General features: G+C 42.7%; 2 protein-coding genes across 2 annotated transcripts; one reads left to right on the forward strand and one right to left on the reverse strand.

The window, feature by feature from the left end:
- Positions 1-11,379: 11,379 nt before the first annotated feature.
- Positions 11,380-13,335, forward strand: LOC131241116 (uncharacterized). Its single transcript, XM_058239788.1, has 2 exons — positions 11,380-11,666; positions 12,393-13,335. The coding sequence occupies exons 1-2, from the start codon at positions 11,499-11,501 to the stop codon at positions 12,978-12,980; spliced, it is 756 nt and encodes a 251-aa protein (XP_058095771.1). The 5' UTR covers positions 11,380-11,498; the 3' UTR covers positions 12,981-13,335.
- A 247-nt stretch (positions 13,336-13,582) lies between these two features.
- On the reverse strand, positions 13,583-16,782 carry LOC131241115 (uncharacterized). Its single transcript, XM_058239787.1, has 4 exons — positions 16,364-16,782; positions 16,069-16,290; positions 14,141-14,166; positions 13,583-14,050 (listed from the first exon to the last, which is right to left on the reverse strand). The coding sequence occupies exons 1-4, from the start codon at positions 16,721-16,723 to the stop codon at positions 13,810-13,812; spliced, it is 849 nt and encodes a 282-aa protein (XP_058095770.1). The 5' UTR covers positions 16,724-16,782; the 3' UTR covers positions 13,583-13,809.
- Between the last annotated feature and the right edge of the window lie 325 nt (positions 16,783-17,107).

A 17,107-nucleotide genomic window follows, 5' to 3' on the forward strand; every position in this document is an offset into this window, starting at 1 on the left:
GGGAGTTATTGCCCTCAGAAGCTAGGTGGGGCCCACCCTGATTTTATGAAAAATCTACACATCCATCCGTTTTACCAGGACATGATCTGAAAAATGAGGCAGATGCAAAACTGAAGTGGGCCGCATTACAGGATAAATGTCTACCGTTGAATCCTCCCTGGGTCCACCGTGATGTTTATATGCCATCTATACCGTTCAGGAGGCCATTCCTATAGGGATGAACTGAAAACAGTATTGGGATGAACTGAATGACAAAAACTTCTGGCCCTGCAAATGTTTCAACGGTGGACATTCAATCCTCACTGTTTCCTCTTGTGCAGCCCACTTGAGTTTTGGATCTGTATTGTTTTTAGCTTATGTTTTAACGTGATCAGGTAAAACGGATGGATGGGATGAATTTCTTACAAATATCATGTAGCCCCACCTAGCTTTTGACCGTAGGAACTTCCTGAGATGAAGCGTCGCACGCAAACTATGTGGGTCTACTATAGTTGAGGGAGCACTCTAAAAGTTTCTAAGATTAGAATGTCTATCCATCCAAAATCTGGCCTTTTTCTGATCCATTTTGGAAGTTTGTTTAACGGTCTGAATAGATATTGGATCATCTAATTTGGGAGATTGTGGAGGATCCCCTATCCATGGTGATAGCTACCGGATAAACGGTCTAAATCATCTAAAGCTTGGACCACTTGCACCGCATTAGCATCCAAAAAAAGTAAAGAAAAGAAAAAGCTCACGTGTTGAATTTTCTACTTTCGGCGTGTTTAAGTAGGCGTGGCAACTGCCGAGCCCGTGACCAACACTCATAAGGGGTGTCAATGGGCGGGCCTCGGGTCTGGAAAATCAGAATTTTGAAAAGGCCCGCTGTGAAACAGTTCAAAATTCAGGCCAAGTCCAACCCCAAGTCCGGCCCATTGACAGCTCTAACACCCATTGGGCTGAATTCGGGCGGTTTGGGCCGGGTTGATGCCCAAACCTAGCCCAACCCAAGGTTTCTATACCTCAACCCTAACCCAACCCAACCCAACCCAACCTAACCTTGGGTTGGGAATTCGCAACCCAAGCCCAACCCAAGTGGGCTTGGTCGGGTAGATATATGCTAATATTTTCATTGTTACATTAGTCTATTATATTTTCAATACATGTCTTACTTTTTGTATCTACAATTTTATAAATTATATATGTAGTTATTTATAGTAAAGAAGTTCATTTTTTCCTAAACAAACAAGCTAAAATATAGGACAACTACTCCTTTAAAAGTCGTATTATGTATCAAGCAATCTATTTGGGACAGAGAAATCCGGTGTATCTTGTTAGCTCAAGTCATTAGAAATGACGTGGACCAATGAACCCGACAGCATTGGAATTTCCTGGTATCTTGTTAGCTCAAGTCATTAGAAATGACGTGGACCAATGAACCCGACAGCATTGGAATTTCCTGTGCCTTTAACACAGACGATCTACAGTCAATTATAATTAATATATAAGGAACTTATATATTGATCGGGTTTGGGTTAGGTTGGGTTGGGCAACCTGAGACCTCAACCCGAGCCCAACCCAAGTTTTATCGGGTTGGTATTTGTATGGCCCAAGCCCGAGACCAAACCCTATACATCCTGCCCGAGACCCAACCCAATGTTGGGTCGGTCGCGAGGATTGAACCCGCCCAACTTTCAGCCCTAAACACCCATGGGTGAGATCAGATATCCGTGAATGCGTGTGGAATAATAGGGTGCTGGACGCGCACGGCTCCATGCCATACACGTAGCTTGTACCCGAAATCTAAACTGCCCAAATGGTGGACCCTCCATAGATTGGTCATCATATCCCCCCGAGAGAGAGAGAGAGAGAGAGAGAGAGATGATTTGGCAGTCTAACTTGCTTGAACTGGTGATCCTAGCGTGGCGTAGAAGACTCATTGCGAAATGCAGGACGTATCTTGAGAAAACATTTAATACTCGGGCAGTGTGTGATAGATGATATGCAGACGCTTAAAATTACTTGAAAATGGCCATGTGTTATACAAGTAATTCCAATCAAACTATCCAGATCATGTGTCCCAGTTTAGATGTATCATGAACCAAATGTTACCTTTAGTCATGAATGGATTAAAAAATCAGGAAATGAATTTCTGTATGAATTGAATTATTCGGGCTAAATTTCAGGTTGCCAAACGTGAAAATTGGCACAGGAACAAATTTCAAGTTGCCAAACGACCCCTCATTTTGATTACCTTACTACCATATCAGTGGATATTGATCCGATGGTTGAAATTGGAAAGTATACAATCGCACCCAAAAACATTTGCCATGGATTATCATTTCAATTATTTGGAATTAAAAACCATGGCCCACTTTCTCAATAATGAGACATTTAATAGCTAACATTATAATGATAGTTGCAGCGTTGATCCAATACAAGAAGCCAAATAACTATTAATGAACGACCAGTGTCAACGCTTAGCAAGATTCAAAGTCAAAGCCTAGCATCTGGAATTACTGGGGGACCACTTACTGTAACAAATTTGTATATTAAATCTTTTAATGATCAAGCCCTCATGCGCTGTACACACACACACACACACGAGGGACCCCCCCCCACACACGAGGGCCCCACCGTGATGTGTGTCAAAGATCTACCCCATCAGTCAGATGCACCATTATGCACCATTCCATGGTGGGCCACGGTCTTAAAAATCAAGTCAATTCGTAACTTGGGTGAGCCACATAACATACAACAGTTGAGAGGGGTTATCTTCCCATTAAAACTTCATAATCATTTATTGGGCCCATTGAGATGTGATTCACAAATCTAGCCCATCCATTATGTGTGTCCTACTTGGATGAGGGGTCAGACCAAGTTTCAGCTGCATCCAAAACTGAGGTGGGCCCACCAAGTGTTTTTATATGTTTTAGGTATATCTTCACATGATTTTAGATGGTATGGCCCACCTGAGCACCTTATATGGCTGATTTTTGGGATATCCCATGACCTAAAGGGGGACCCATCAAATGCACGATGTTTATGTTGGACACGCATCACAGTGGGGCCCACACAGCTCAACCTCATGGGAAGTTCCCGTGAGCTCGACCGCATGGAACTATTTCCCATATATATATATATAAACACTCACCTGCGAACCACGGACTACATACGAACTTTTTTGAGAACTCATCAAATCTGAACGGTCCACATGAAGCAGAACCTCATGAAACACCCTGGTACCAATTTTTACTTTGAACCAAAACTTCGGTGGGCCATGAAAAATGCAAACAGTTTCTTCCCTTGATTTGAATTTTTCTTTGCTATGGCCCACCAGGATCTTAGAATAGGGTGAAAATTCACCCCCTGAGGTTTCATGGGATTCCGTATCTTATGGACCGTTCGGATTCGACACCCATGACACCTATGCAAAGGCACGCACCTGCATAGGTGAGCATGTTTGGGTGAGAGAGAGAGAGAGAGAGAGAGAGAGAGACAGTAATGGTCTCCATATAGACCGTCGATCATGTTCCGCTAACCTTCAATTGCTCATCCCTCTAAAAGTAAATTTGATGGGATGACCCCAACAATCCAAAATCCAATCAATGGTTTAAAAGAGGAATAATCCATGTGGATTATAATAGAGATCTAGTTGTTGATATTGACCATCGTGCGGATTATAATAGAGATCTAGTTGTTAATATAGACCATCCATGTGGATTATAATAGAGATCAAGTTGTTGGTATAGACCATCCGTCTAAGATTATAGTAGAGATCTATTAGTTGATATAGACCATCCACCACAACCGGCCTACCTTTAATTCCTTTCCGTCTAAAACGTCACATCGATATAATGATCCTAGCCATCCGTAACCTGATAGGAAATGAATGGAGCATATTTACCCTACTAGCTATCCATAAATTGATAGGAAATGGATGGTGCATATTTACTCTGCTAGAAATGGCCTGGACCCTCTTTTCATGTGGGGCCACCTTCCATTGTCAATCCCTTCAAAAACACTTTGATTTGGTGATCCTCACCATGGATCAATGGCTAAGAAATAGATTATCATATTTATTATAATAGGATAAAGGTCTGATTATCATGTCACGTGGGGTCCACCTATGATTTCCGGTCACTCTAAAAAAATAAATATGATGCTAACCATCTAAGCCATGACATGGAAACTTGACGGTCCATATTAATTATACTATATATATACATATATATTCTCGAGAGGCAATGAAATTCTATTAGAAAACGACACAGAGGCAGCAGAAAAAGAAAACAATAACACAAGCCCAAATCAAGAAAAAGAAACACTTTTCAAGAGATTCAAAACTAGAAGCCTGTCCCAAAACATTTCACTTCGCCCTTGAAAGGGTCATTAATTTGGACTCTTCATGATGTGGATCCACCTTTGATTGCCCGTACCTATTAAATGTCGAACAATCATAGCCCCCAAACCAATGGTTGAAAAAAATGTGTGTTTTGTGAACGGTGGACACTGACCAAACAATCATGGCCTTACAACCAATAGTTGAAAATGTAAGTTTTTTGGAGGGTGGAGCACCATTCTCAAGCTTAAGCTAGGAACGCCCTTTATTTCCAATTTCATAAACAGCATAACTTTAAATTTGGGTTAGCTGTAAATTGATGTAAACGGTGGCAAACACGTATTGACGACTTTGTGATGTAGAGTGGGTCGCGGACAGTTTCATGGCCAAGATGGATCAGAAAAGGCCCGGTCGACAACAGAAGTGATCCGGACCATCGGACCTTAGATCGGGCATATCTCGCAATCCGGAATGAGTTATTTGACGTAAAATATATGATTTTGGGGTAGAATGAGCTACTTTAGCCAACCAACCCCGCTACGCCAGGTTGCGCAGCCCGGAATTACGAAAAACCCCTTGATCGACGGTCGTTTCCCTGTTTTAATTTCGTTTTTACTATAAATAGTAAGTTTTAGTTTGATTATAACTCTTCATCCGTCGGGCTTTAGGAGTTGCACCCAACGTGAAAAGAGCTTAGAATAATTAGGAGAATGGTTTGGTGAAGCCAAATAGGACACTTACTATTTTTGGCCGAAAACCTTGCGCACTAGTAAACATCACGACCGTCTATAAATAGTAAGTTTCCTATTTATAGTAAGTCGCGAATTCTAAGAGTTTTAGTTGTAGTTTGATTCTGATTTCTTTCCCATTGCTTGGTACCCCTATTTAAAGGGTGTGAACTCGTTTTTACTCATTCATTAATCAATTTCAAATTTATTAGAATTTATTTCTATTTTTTGTTTTCTTTCCTCGTAGATTCAAGAAGTCTCTGTGAGGAGTCCAGAGAAGTTTCGTGGATTCGGAATAGTTATCCTCTTGAGGAAGACGGTGCTCGACCTCACGTCCTCTCCTGCGTCAGTTTGGTATCAAAGTGAGGTTTCTCCTCGAATTGATGGCTTCTAACGACGGGTTGGGCAATAATCCCATAAACGGTGCTCCAGGGAATTTACCTTTAACGGCGGCAGCTTTTGAAGTAGCACAACGTGACAATCAGCAAGCCATGCAAGGGCTGCAGGCTTCCATCGATTGTATAGCGGATCTCTTGGCGGAAAATCTAAGGCAACTCCGTGTTCCTGGTGGCAATCCTCCACCCCCAATTAATCGCCCTGATCGCAGGATAGTACCGACAGTGCAGCCAAGGGTCATTCCTGAGGAAGGGGGATCCAGTGAGGAGGAAATCGACGACATAATCTTCTAACACCCCAGACATGGTGGCGATCAAGTAGATCGAACGGATCGAGAATTCAAGATGAGGGTTGATATTTCTAGCTTCAATGGTCAACTACACATTAAGGATTTTCTCGATTGGCTTTCTGAAGTTGTGCGATTTTTCGACTATATGGACATCCCTGAAGCAAAGAATCTCAAGCTTGTGGCCTACAAGTTGAAAGGAGGAGCTTCAGCTTAGTGGGAACAACTGCAACTCGCACAAACCAGGCAGACGAAAGCACCAATCCGCACCTAGCAGCAGATGAAGCAGCTACTACGTGCCCGATTCCTCCCTAGCGATTACGATCAGGTATTATTCCAACAATACCAAAATTGTCGACAGGGTAGTTGGTCGATGAGAGAATACACAGAAGAATTTTACCACCTGGCAGCGCGTAACGATTTGGTCGAGACCGAATTGCAGCAAGTTGCCCGATTCAACGGTGGATTGTGTATGGCTATCCAGGATCGGGTCCAGATGCAGTCTGTCTGGACGATGAATGATGCGATCAAGTTGGCTACTCGGGCAGAAGCGCAACTTGAAAGTCCTAACACACGGACCTATCCTACTGCAAGGATCCCTGTGGCAGGTTACGTAGGAGCACACACTCAACCTCTTACGTTTGAGAACCGAGATCAGGGAAGCGGGCAAACTAGACCCCAAAGGGGCGTATCGACTGCCGCTGGTCCAAGTAGAATCTCGAACCCCTATGCTCGGCCAAGGCTTGATAACTTCTATCGTTGTGGCCAACCGGGCCACCTATCAAATACTTGTCCCCAGCGAAAAGTGGCAAACCTCACCATCAATGATGGTAGTGCTGATAACGCTTATGAAGATCCAGATATTGAAGAACAGGAGCATACCACCGAAGATGAGACAAATAATTCAGGTTGCGTTCAGTAAGATCACGGCGAGTTGCTCGTCGTGAGACGACTATTATATGCGCCAAGAAAAGAAGTGCATCCACAGCGACATAACATCTTTCACACTAGGTGTACGGTGAATCGAAAGGTTTGTGAGGTGATCATTGACAGTGGGAGCAGCGAGAACATTGTCTCCAAGGTCATGGTGGAAAAATTACAATTGAAAACGGAGCGTCATCCCTCTCCATATACAATCGGTTGGATCAAGAAGGTCAGCGAAACAAAGGTAACTGAACAGTGTACCATATCATTTTCAATTGGCAAACATTATAAGGATGAAGTAGTATGCGATGTGGTTGATATGGAAGCATGTCACATACTACTCGGTCGGCCCTGACAATCTGACCGTGACGCCACTCATAAAGGGCGAGATAATATATATATCTTCGTCAAGGACGGCCGGAAGACCATATTGGCCCCTATGGATCCAGAGGGACCACTTGAAACTTCTAAAGTGGATGGTCGTTTTCTCTTAACCATACGGGACTTCGTGGAAGAATCCAAGGAAACAGGACAGACTTATGCATTAATTGTAAAAGGGAAAAAACTCGAGCTTACCAACATCCTTGAAGAACTAAGGCCCCTGCTATATGAATTCAAAGAAATCTGGCTCAATGACCTTCCCGATGGGTTACCCCCCATGCGGGATATCCAACATCATATCGACTGTCCCTGGGTCCAGTTTACCTAATCGTCCTCATTATCGAATGAGTCCGAATGAGTGCGAGATTTTGCAGAGATAAGTAGAAGAGTTGATCCGTAAGGGTCTTATTCGAGAGAACATGAGTCAATGTGCTGTACCAGCTCTATTAACTCCAAAGAAAGATGGGAGTTGGCGCATGTGTGTTGACAGTTGAGCCATCAACAAAATCACTATAAAATATAGGTTTCCTATACCACGGTTGGACGATATGCTGGACATGCTAGAGGGTGCAAAAATATTCTCTAAATTGGACCTAAGGAGCGGCTACCATCAGATTCGAATACGGTCGGGTGATGAGTGAAAAACAGCCTTTAAGACCAAGGAAAGATTATACAAATGGATGGTCATGCCATTCGGTCTTTCGAATGCGCCTAGCACATTTATGAAATTGATGAACCAAGTTCTGAAACTTTTCATTGGGCGGTTCGTTGTGGTTTACTTCGATGATATTTTGATATACACTTAAGACGAAACCACCCATATGGAACACCTCAAGAAGGTCCTTCAAGTGCTCACTAAAAATAAATTGTACCTCAATTTAAAAAAGTGCAGCTTCATGACTGATAGCCTATTGTTCCTGGGTTTTGTCGTAACATTCACGGGCATTCGGTGGATGAGGAAAATGTGAAGGCAATCAGAGAATGGCTGGTTCCTACAAATATTCACGAAGTGCGAAGTTTTCATGGATTGACGACATTCTATCGTCGGTTCGTGAAAAATTTTCAATACCATTGTGTCATCAATCACAGATTGCATGAAGAAATGACAGTTTTAGTGGATCGACGAAGCCGACAGGAGCTTTGCCGAAATCAAGCGCAGATTATCTACGATCTCGGTTCTTGTACTTCCCAACTTCGACAAACTGTTTGAAGTCGAATGTGATGCCTCATATGTTGGAATTGGGGGAGTTTTGTCTCAAGAAGGTAGGCCGGTAGCCTTCTACAGCGAGAAACTTAGCGATGCACACAAGAAGTGGTTTACATATGAGATCGAGTTATACGCGGTGGTCCAGGCACTGCGGCACTGGCGACATTATTTGATTCAAAGGGAATTCATACTTTACACGGACCATCAAGCTCTCAAATTCATTAATAGTCAAGTTAACATTAACCGTGTGCATGCTAGATAGATTTTGTTTTTGCAGAAATTCATGTTCGCACTAAAACAAAAGTCAGGGCAACAGAATAAAGTAGCTGATGCACTAAGTCGCCGTGCAATTTTGTTAGTTACTATGAGCAATGAGGTTGTCGGGTTCGATCGCCTCAAAGACATATATGCCGATGACGATGACTTCAAGGACGCATGGGTTAGATGCCAAGAAGGTCACCCCGACGACTTACATATGCAAGACGGGTTCCTTTTCAAGGGAAATCGACTGTGCATCCCAAACAGTTCGCTAAGAGAACAGATAATTTAAGAGCTACATGGAGGTGACCTCAGTGGACACCTTGGGCGAGACAAGACGCGAGCTCTTGTGAAAGAATTGTATTACTGGCCGCAATTGGTATGTGATGTGGGAAAGACAGTCCAACGTTGTTATATTTGTCAGACCTCTAAGGGGCAATCTCATAATACGGGCCTCTACACTCCGTTACCCGTGTCTGACGGCCCTTGGGAGGATTTATCTATGGACTTCGTGCTTGGTCTCCCACGAACACAACGTGGCATGAATTCGGTGTTCGTGGTAGTAGATCGTTTCTCGAAGATGGCGCACTTTATTCCATGCAAGAAGACTCTCGATACAACACACATGACGAATCTATTCTTCAGAGAAATTGTGCGGCTACACAGGGTTCCCAAGACTATTACTTCTGACCGTGACACGAAGTTCATAAGCCACTTTTGGCGGACTTTGTGGACTCGATTCGATACACGACTTCAGTTCAGCAGCGCCTACCACCCACAGATTGACGGTTAAACTGAGGTTATGAATCGTACGTTGGGAAACCTCCTTCGATGTATTTTAGAAGAAAAACCAAAGCAGTAGGATTTGACATTGTCTCAAGCGGAATTTGTATTCAACAACATGGTGAACCGCTCAACAGGAAAATCCCCGTTCCAGGTTATTTATGGACGAGTACCTCGCCACACACTAGACTTGGTCCCTCTGCCGAAGCTCTCAGGCATGAGCATTGCAGCGGGACATATGACTGACAAAATCATGGACATTCATGCGGAGGTACAAACCAAGCTACATGCCTCGAACGAAAAGTACAAGGAGCAAGCGGACAAACATCGGCGACAAAAAGTGTTCGAGGTGGGCGACCAAGTAATAATCCATTTACGCAAATAACGATTTCCGACCGGAACGTACAACAAGTTGAAGAATAAAAAGATTGGACTGGTACTAATCATCCAAAAAATCAATGACAACGCTTATGTTGTTGATCTTCCAAATGACATGGCAATCTCACGGACTTTCAATGTCGCGGACCTGACCGAGTATCATGAACCAGCGCAGGATGAGAACTCGAGGACGAGTTTTTTTGAAGTGGAGAGGACTGATGTAGAGCGGGTCGCGGACAGTTTCATGGCCAAGATGGATTAGAAAAGGCCCGGTCGACGACAGAAGTGATCCGGACCATCGGACCTTAGATCGGGCGTATCTCGCAATCCGAAATGAGTTATCTGACGTAAAATATATGATTTTGGGGTAGAACGAGCTACTTTAGCCAACCAACCCCGCTACGCCGGGTTACACAGCCCGGAATTGCAAAAAACCCCTTGATCGACGGTCGTTTCCCTATTTTAATTTCGTTTTTACTATAAATAGTAAGTTTTAGTTTGATTATAACTCTTCATCCGTCGGGCTTTAGGAGTTGCGCCCAACGTGAAAAGAGCTTAAAATAATTAGGAGAATGGTTTGGTGAAGCCAAATAGGACACTTACTATTTTTGGCCGAAAACCTTGCGCACTAGTAGACATCACGACCGTCTATAAATAGTAAGTTTACTATTTATGGTAAGTCGCGAATTCTAGGAGTTTTAGTTGTAGTTTGATTCTGATTTCTTTCCCATTGCTTGGTACCTCTATTTAAAGGGTTGTGAACTCGTTTTTACTCATTCATTAATCAATTTCGAATTTATTAGAATTTATTTCTATTTTTTGTTTTCTTTCCTCGTGGATTCGAGAAGTCTCTGTGAGGAGTCCAGAGAAGTTCCGTGGATTCGGAATAGTTAACCTCTTGAGGAAGACGGTGCTCGACCTCACGTTCTCCCCTGCGTCACTTTGGTTTTTTCCTTATATTCACAGCTAAGTTTTTTAAAAAAGGATCAGATTGCTCAGGTAAACTCTGTGAGCCCACATGATGTATGTGTTTCATCCTAATCGCCAAGTTCAAGATCTATTCCAATTTTGCTAATTGGGAAATTAATTAATATAACAATTACATAATTCATGAATTTATTAAATTCATGAATTATGTTCCCATCCAAACATTCCCGTTGGACATTAGCATCTAGCATACAATGAAATAATAAGGAGGCATAATCATAGACGACCGTCTGTATGTGAACTTCCACAACCAACCATTTCTTTCATGCTGACATGCCACAAGTGTACAATATCCAGACCGCACAAAAAGGTGAACGAGACCGCAACAATCACCTAGTAAAAAAAGTCAGGCCCACCTACTTGATGGATGAGCCACACCGGTATAGCGAATCATAGCATGATCTGTCCAATGGACTTTGACTTTGCGTCCCACTCAATGAGTCGACCGGACTGATTTTAACACTTGGCGGTCATCATGGTGTCGCTGGCATTTTGCATTGATCAGATATTGTAAACAGAGCATGATTTGGTGGGAAAGAAATGGATGGGTGTGAAAAGTGATGTACATGTGCTCATTCCTCAAATTCAAGTAAGGTCCCACAACGGGAATGGAGTGCAAGCAAACATTTTTAAAGCTACAATGACGCAGATGCTATTACTTGCAAGCTTTTTGTTGCGTGTGTAGTAACAAGCATCATCCACATATACAAATCCAAAAGATCTTCCAAACAAAACAAGACCTTTCAAACAAAAAAGAACCATAACCATGATATTATTTTTGTGTGGCAATGCGAAGCTCAATTACTAGGAAATGATAGGAGCTATCAGCATCCATCAAATGTAGAGAAGATGAGGTTGGAGAAGCAGTACCTGGATTTGATCTTGGTCCCAACTGGGCTGATTTTCATGTTTGGCTACCATCTCTATCTCCTCTATAAAATACTAAGGTATCCGCACACCACAGTTATTGGCTATGAGAATCACAACAAGTTGGCTTGGGTGGAGAGGATGTTGCAGGTTTGGATCTGTATCCATTTTTCCTCCTGTTCTCTCTCTCTCTCTCTCTCTCTCTCTCTCTCTCTCTCTCTCTTCCCGTGTGGAGCCCACTGTGTTATGTGCATGACATCCAACCCGTGCATGGTGACCAGTTGCTCAAAAGTCTGGCCTATCAAATCCTTGGGTGGACCACGCCATAGAAAACAATAGAGAACCACCCAAAAAATCCATGTCCATGTGGTGGCCGAGAGGATGGTTGGATCGACAGCACTTGTAGAATGAGCTTATTCCAATTTCCACTATATGCATGTCAATCTGGGCCATCCAAACCATGGGTCTCATAGAACGGAAGTCACAATCAATCATGCACGTTACAAGAAAATGGACAAAGATCCAAACTCAACAGTCAACAACAGATGGCAATTCTAAAAGGTGTACTTCTGGGCTATGATCTATTCACAGAGGGCCAACAATTTGGACAGTCTGGATAGACATACATGTATGCCCATTTGTACATCATCAGATGAGTCACCACCATTTGAGAAATGGTTGCAAACCTGCACTGTAGTCCAGCCTATTTTATTCTCTCACACCATGAAGGCATGTACCTCTCAACATAGGTAAGGTAATAATCATATATCATTGACAAAAATCATGAGAGAGCATAATTTGCGAATCTTCGTTGATGGGGAAAAATTCAGTAAGCGATGATCATCATAGTCCAACTGCTGTTGGTTTCATTTGCAGGGCGGGACAACCAACACAGCAATAGCATTGCAAGTTATCTCAAGCAACATATCAGCATCAACCTACCTCGCTTCCCTCTCAATCACTCTAAGCTCACTCATTGGGACATGGGTTGGAAATTCTTCATCCAAAGTCTTCATGGAAGCTGTAATCTATGGCGATACAAGTCCGTCCACCTCTTCCATCAAGTTCATCACCCTCCTCTCCTTCTTCCTCATGGCGTTCACATCATTCGTTCAATCAGTAAGATACTTCCTCCACGCCAACTACCTATTGAGCATGCCAGATTCCGACATACCCGTGTCCTACGTGCAGAGATCGGTGATAAGGGGCAGCAATTTCTGGTCTCTCGGGCTTAGAGCGCTCTATTTCGCCACCAGCTTGTTGCTGTGGATTTTTGGACCAATTCCTATGTTTGCTTGCTCGTTGTGTATGGTTGTGGCCCTCAATATCCTTGATAGCAATTCAACCCCATTGCATAAGTATCCGCCTCTAAGTAAAGGCCAAAAGAAAAGGCAGAGCGGGCAGCAGAACAGTGAAATTCTGTTCACTGAGCCCATGTCCACCCTATCTTTGAATGCTTGCTGAGGATGTTATTGTCAGTGCTTCATTGGTGCTGGGCCTACTTCAACCTACTGGGAAGAATTTTTAGTGAATGCATGCGTTCTCCTAATTATGACTAGAATAATTATATGATCCAGCGCGTAAGGATAAATGGTATCCTCTGTGTACCCGTTTGGGCAAAAGTGATAGGGAGTGTTCATCTGATGGGCCACATGGTAGATGGACCATGCCACAATAGATTCCCAATTGGAAATCCCAATTCGGGCTTGTTTGGGTGCCACGTAAAAATGAGTTCATCTCATTTTAGTTAATTGAAATAATGTACTAGAGATCATATCTCTTTTTTATAAGGATTAAGAATAATCTTGTTAACCAACAATCCTGTTCTTAAACACATAATTGCAATTAACTAAAATGAGATGAACTCATCTTTAAGTGGTACCCAAACAGGCCTAATCAAATGATCCCACAAACCAATTTTGTGGCAAGGTCCATCCACCATGGAGTCTATTGGATCAATGGCCTGGATCAACTATGCATGAACCAAAGACCCGAGGACACTGTACTCCAGGGATCATATAATTCCTCCTACGACTATTATCAAAGTTTGCAGCCTACCACAGAGATAAATAAACAAATGCTTCTAAATAAGCTAATTGATAGCTTAATACAAGAGATATGATGGACTACTGCTTTGAGAACAAGGAAAATGGCATGACCAAGGACTCGCATGCTAAAGACTCGAATAAATAGTGGTGTACAAGGTGGGGAAGGGAACTGAACCTCTTGATGTTCTCTGTTGATGATGATGCTTTTCGGATTTATTTTTATTTTTTTTCCCTACTTTCATTGATTATTGAGTCCCATCTGAACCTTGCTGTTCACCATCGCCATTCGATCTCATGTCATCCATGGGAGGTGTAGTTGAAGCACTAGTCGTGCTTGGCTGCTGACTGCCTTTGCTAGATGTTGCATCATCTGCAGAGGTTTCCATGAAGGAATTGATGGCAAGCTGGCCAGAATAGAGCACCAAGCCGACCCCGTTGATGCCGAAAACAAATGTCGCAAGATAGCACAGCCCGTTCACGATAGTCCTGCATGGAGCAGATGCTATGTTTGTGACGATTATAGAAATGGTGTTTGGAAGGGAAATTGCATCAGAAAAGAGAGTTCAAGAGATGCACCTAATCGTTATTGTTATCTGCCGAACCTGTGAAGCAGAGGAAGTGATTCGTAAGAAACACAGGAAATCAATTGCATGACATGTCCGGTCTTTGAACAGTACATGCTGGTTAGCAACTCTGACAAGCGGGGCCCATGGTTCGATAATTTTGCATCTGATAGTGGATACTGTGCCCCACAAATATCCCAGATTAGAATATCTTAGCGACCAATTGCAAGAATTTTTTTTCATTTGAATGTGGATCATTGTTGTGTTTCTCTTCTACAAATCTAGCTATAGGCCACAAATTGAAAGACTATGGTTACCCTATGGAGGGGATTTCTGGAGTGTAATCCATCCATGGTTGGACGCTATCAACCAATGCTCTGGATTACTCAACCATGGACCCACTTGTCAGAGACTTAGAATCAAGACCTCACAATATTTGTGCCAAGCACAGGGCATGTATCATATAACTCCTCTCACATAAAAGCATAAGGGATATAGCCGATATGAATTTCAAACCCAATATTGACAATGATATTTGAAAAAGAAAAAGAAAAAGAAATATTTTTAGATAAAGAGAAGTTAACAATGATCAATTTCAAAAACAAATATGCAGAAGCTATACATTTTAAAAAATAAAATAAAATCAATAAATTAAAATGATAAATGTAAAAGAAGAAGAAGAAAGAAAGAAAAGGATCACTCCCAGAAGTCCAGACTAAGTACAAATTACAAATATCTAACAAGCAATGTCCTAACGAACGGACCCACCACGATGACATGTGCATGCATACTGGAACAGCACTAAATCAGTTAAAATTGACATCAATATAGATGATACATACGCCATTCCTATATTCTGGCATATGCCAGTTTATGAGCTATCTAAAATGTGATCTGATACTCTATTGAATTGACTTTCAATAACTAGATAACCAGTTCAACAAAGCGGAAATGCCAAAATTGTAATAATTTAGTTGGTAACCATATTAAGAGACTGGGCTACAAATTGCAGTTATGTTACTTTTAAGCAAGATATTCAATATCGGTAATGGTGGCCACAATGGCCACCGTAATTACCATTATGATATGGGCCATAACGGCCATTAAAAAACTATATCAGCCCCCGTTATGGAACTGTAATGGCCATTACAGGCCATTTTTTTCCCATAATGGCATTATGGCCCTGTAATGCGTAACGGTTACCACCATTAACGTTATGTAACGTCTGTCATATAAGCATTTTTTAATACCTTGTTTCGAGTTGGGGGTGGAAGGTATGTAATTGTCATTTGTGGACTACTTCATTATGAATGCCAAATCCAAGCATGATGAGGAAATATATAGGCATCCTGATGTGTCATCACAAGCAAGCGGGGCCCATAGCTCAGTGGACCAGATTGTTGATGCTCTTCACAAACCATCGATCGAAGCTGCACCATCGACCAGTTTTGAAGATCCCAACCCTATACCAATCATCCAATCTTTGGCATTTTACTGGACAGTTTCTGTGTTCTCATTTGACTGTCCATCTGTACGCCACTGATATAATGGTCAGGAAAACTTACAATTAAATAAATTATTGATGGATCTCCAATCCATAATAGGGCCCTATCAGATCAATTGTCCGGATCTCCGATCCATGGGCCCATTCGTACAGACAGGCACATTCCACTTTATTGAGCTAAGTATTGCAATTCATTTCAATAGTGCAATTCACCACTTGGAAGGATTTGTACAAACAATGCACCGGAACCAGCCAAGATATTATCAACACCGGAAAATTCGAATTTGGGTTATTTGAATTAGGGAGAAATCTGGGGATGAACCACAAAGAAACCAATACCCAGAACTAAAAACAAACAGAAGAACTACAAAATAATAATAATAATAATAAATTAAAAATTAAAAAAACAATAAAAGAAGAAGAAGCAGTGAACTGACCGATAAGTTATCTGAGATGGTCTGGCGATTGAGGGCCGCTTCGATCGTGGTCGTGAACTTGTAAAGAACGAGCGCAATCACCCCGGCAGACAGCCCGCCCAGCAACGCCTGGACAGGTGAAGGTGGAGACCCGGGCTCGATGGAGACGGACTGCATTGCTTTCAAGCTATCTAATGCCTCGTCCTTCAGACCCTTCTTCTCCATGCCTGATGATCGGAATTTCTAAAACAAGCAAAAACCAATTAGAATTATCCAGAAACAAATTAAAGAGGGCATGAAGAAGATCAACGGCTACCATTTCTTTAGCGCGTCTGGCCCGGCGACGGAGGGAGCGGAAGAGGAAGACGGAGATGGCGCCGGTGAGGAGGACGCTGGTGGCTACTTGGAGAGGAGACGGATCGTTGGGATTGCCGAAGAGAGGGGAAGAAGAGGAGGAAGGAGGGGGGAGTTCGATGGGGCCATCTTCGTCTTGGGATGTGGAGGGAGGTTCTGGGAGCTGAGCGAGCAGCGTTTCGGGTCCGGTTTGGAGGCGGGCCCGGAAGGAGTGATGGAACGTGGTGATGGTGGTGGTGGGCCTGAAAGAAGGAGAGAATAACGACCGGTGAGAGAGAGGAGGGAAAGGGAAATGAAGAGATTGCTGCTGCAACAACAACATCTCCACTCTCTACTCTGCTCTAATGCCCTCCGCTCCCTCTCTCTCTCTCTCTCTCTACTTTATCCTTTCTGTTTTTGTTTCTGATGGTTAACAACCATTTTTTAAGTTATTGTGTCTCATCCACCGTACACGTGGCAAAATTTAACGATCAAGACCGGTCTATCCGTGGGCTTGTGGATAGACCTTTTGAATAATATTGACTTCTGATAAGAATGAATTTGAACTGCTGACCACTATGATTTGGACAGTCTCGATGAATGTTTATACATCCACGTTTACATCACGGACGGGGTTTGGCGTTTGACGCTGCTAGTAGCCATTGGCTACTACTCGGTGCTCTATGGGCCACATCATGATGTATGTATTTCATCAACGCGATCCATC

This window comes from Magnolia sinica, chromosome 3 (assembly GCF_029962835.1).
Source record: "Magnolia sinica isolate HGM2019 chromosome 3, MsV1, whole genome shotgun sequence".
NCBI lineage: Eukaryota > Viridiplantae > Streptophyta > Magnoliopsida > Magnoliales > Magnoliaceae > Magnolia > Magnolia sinica.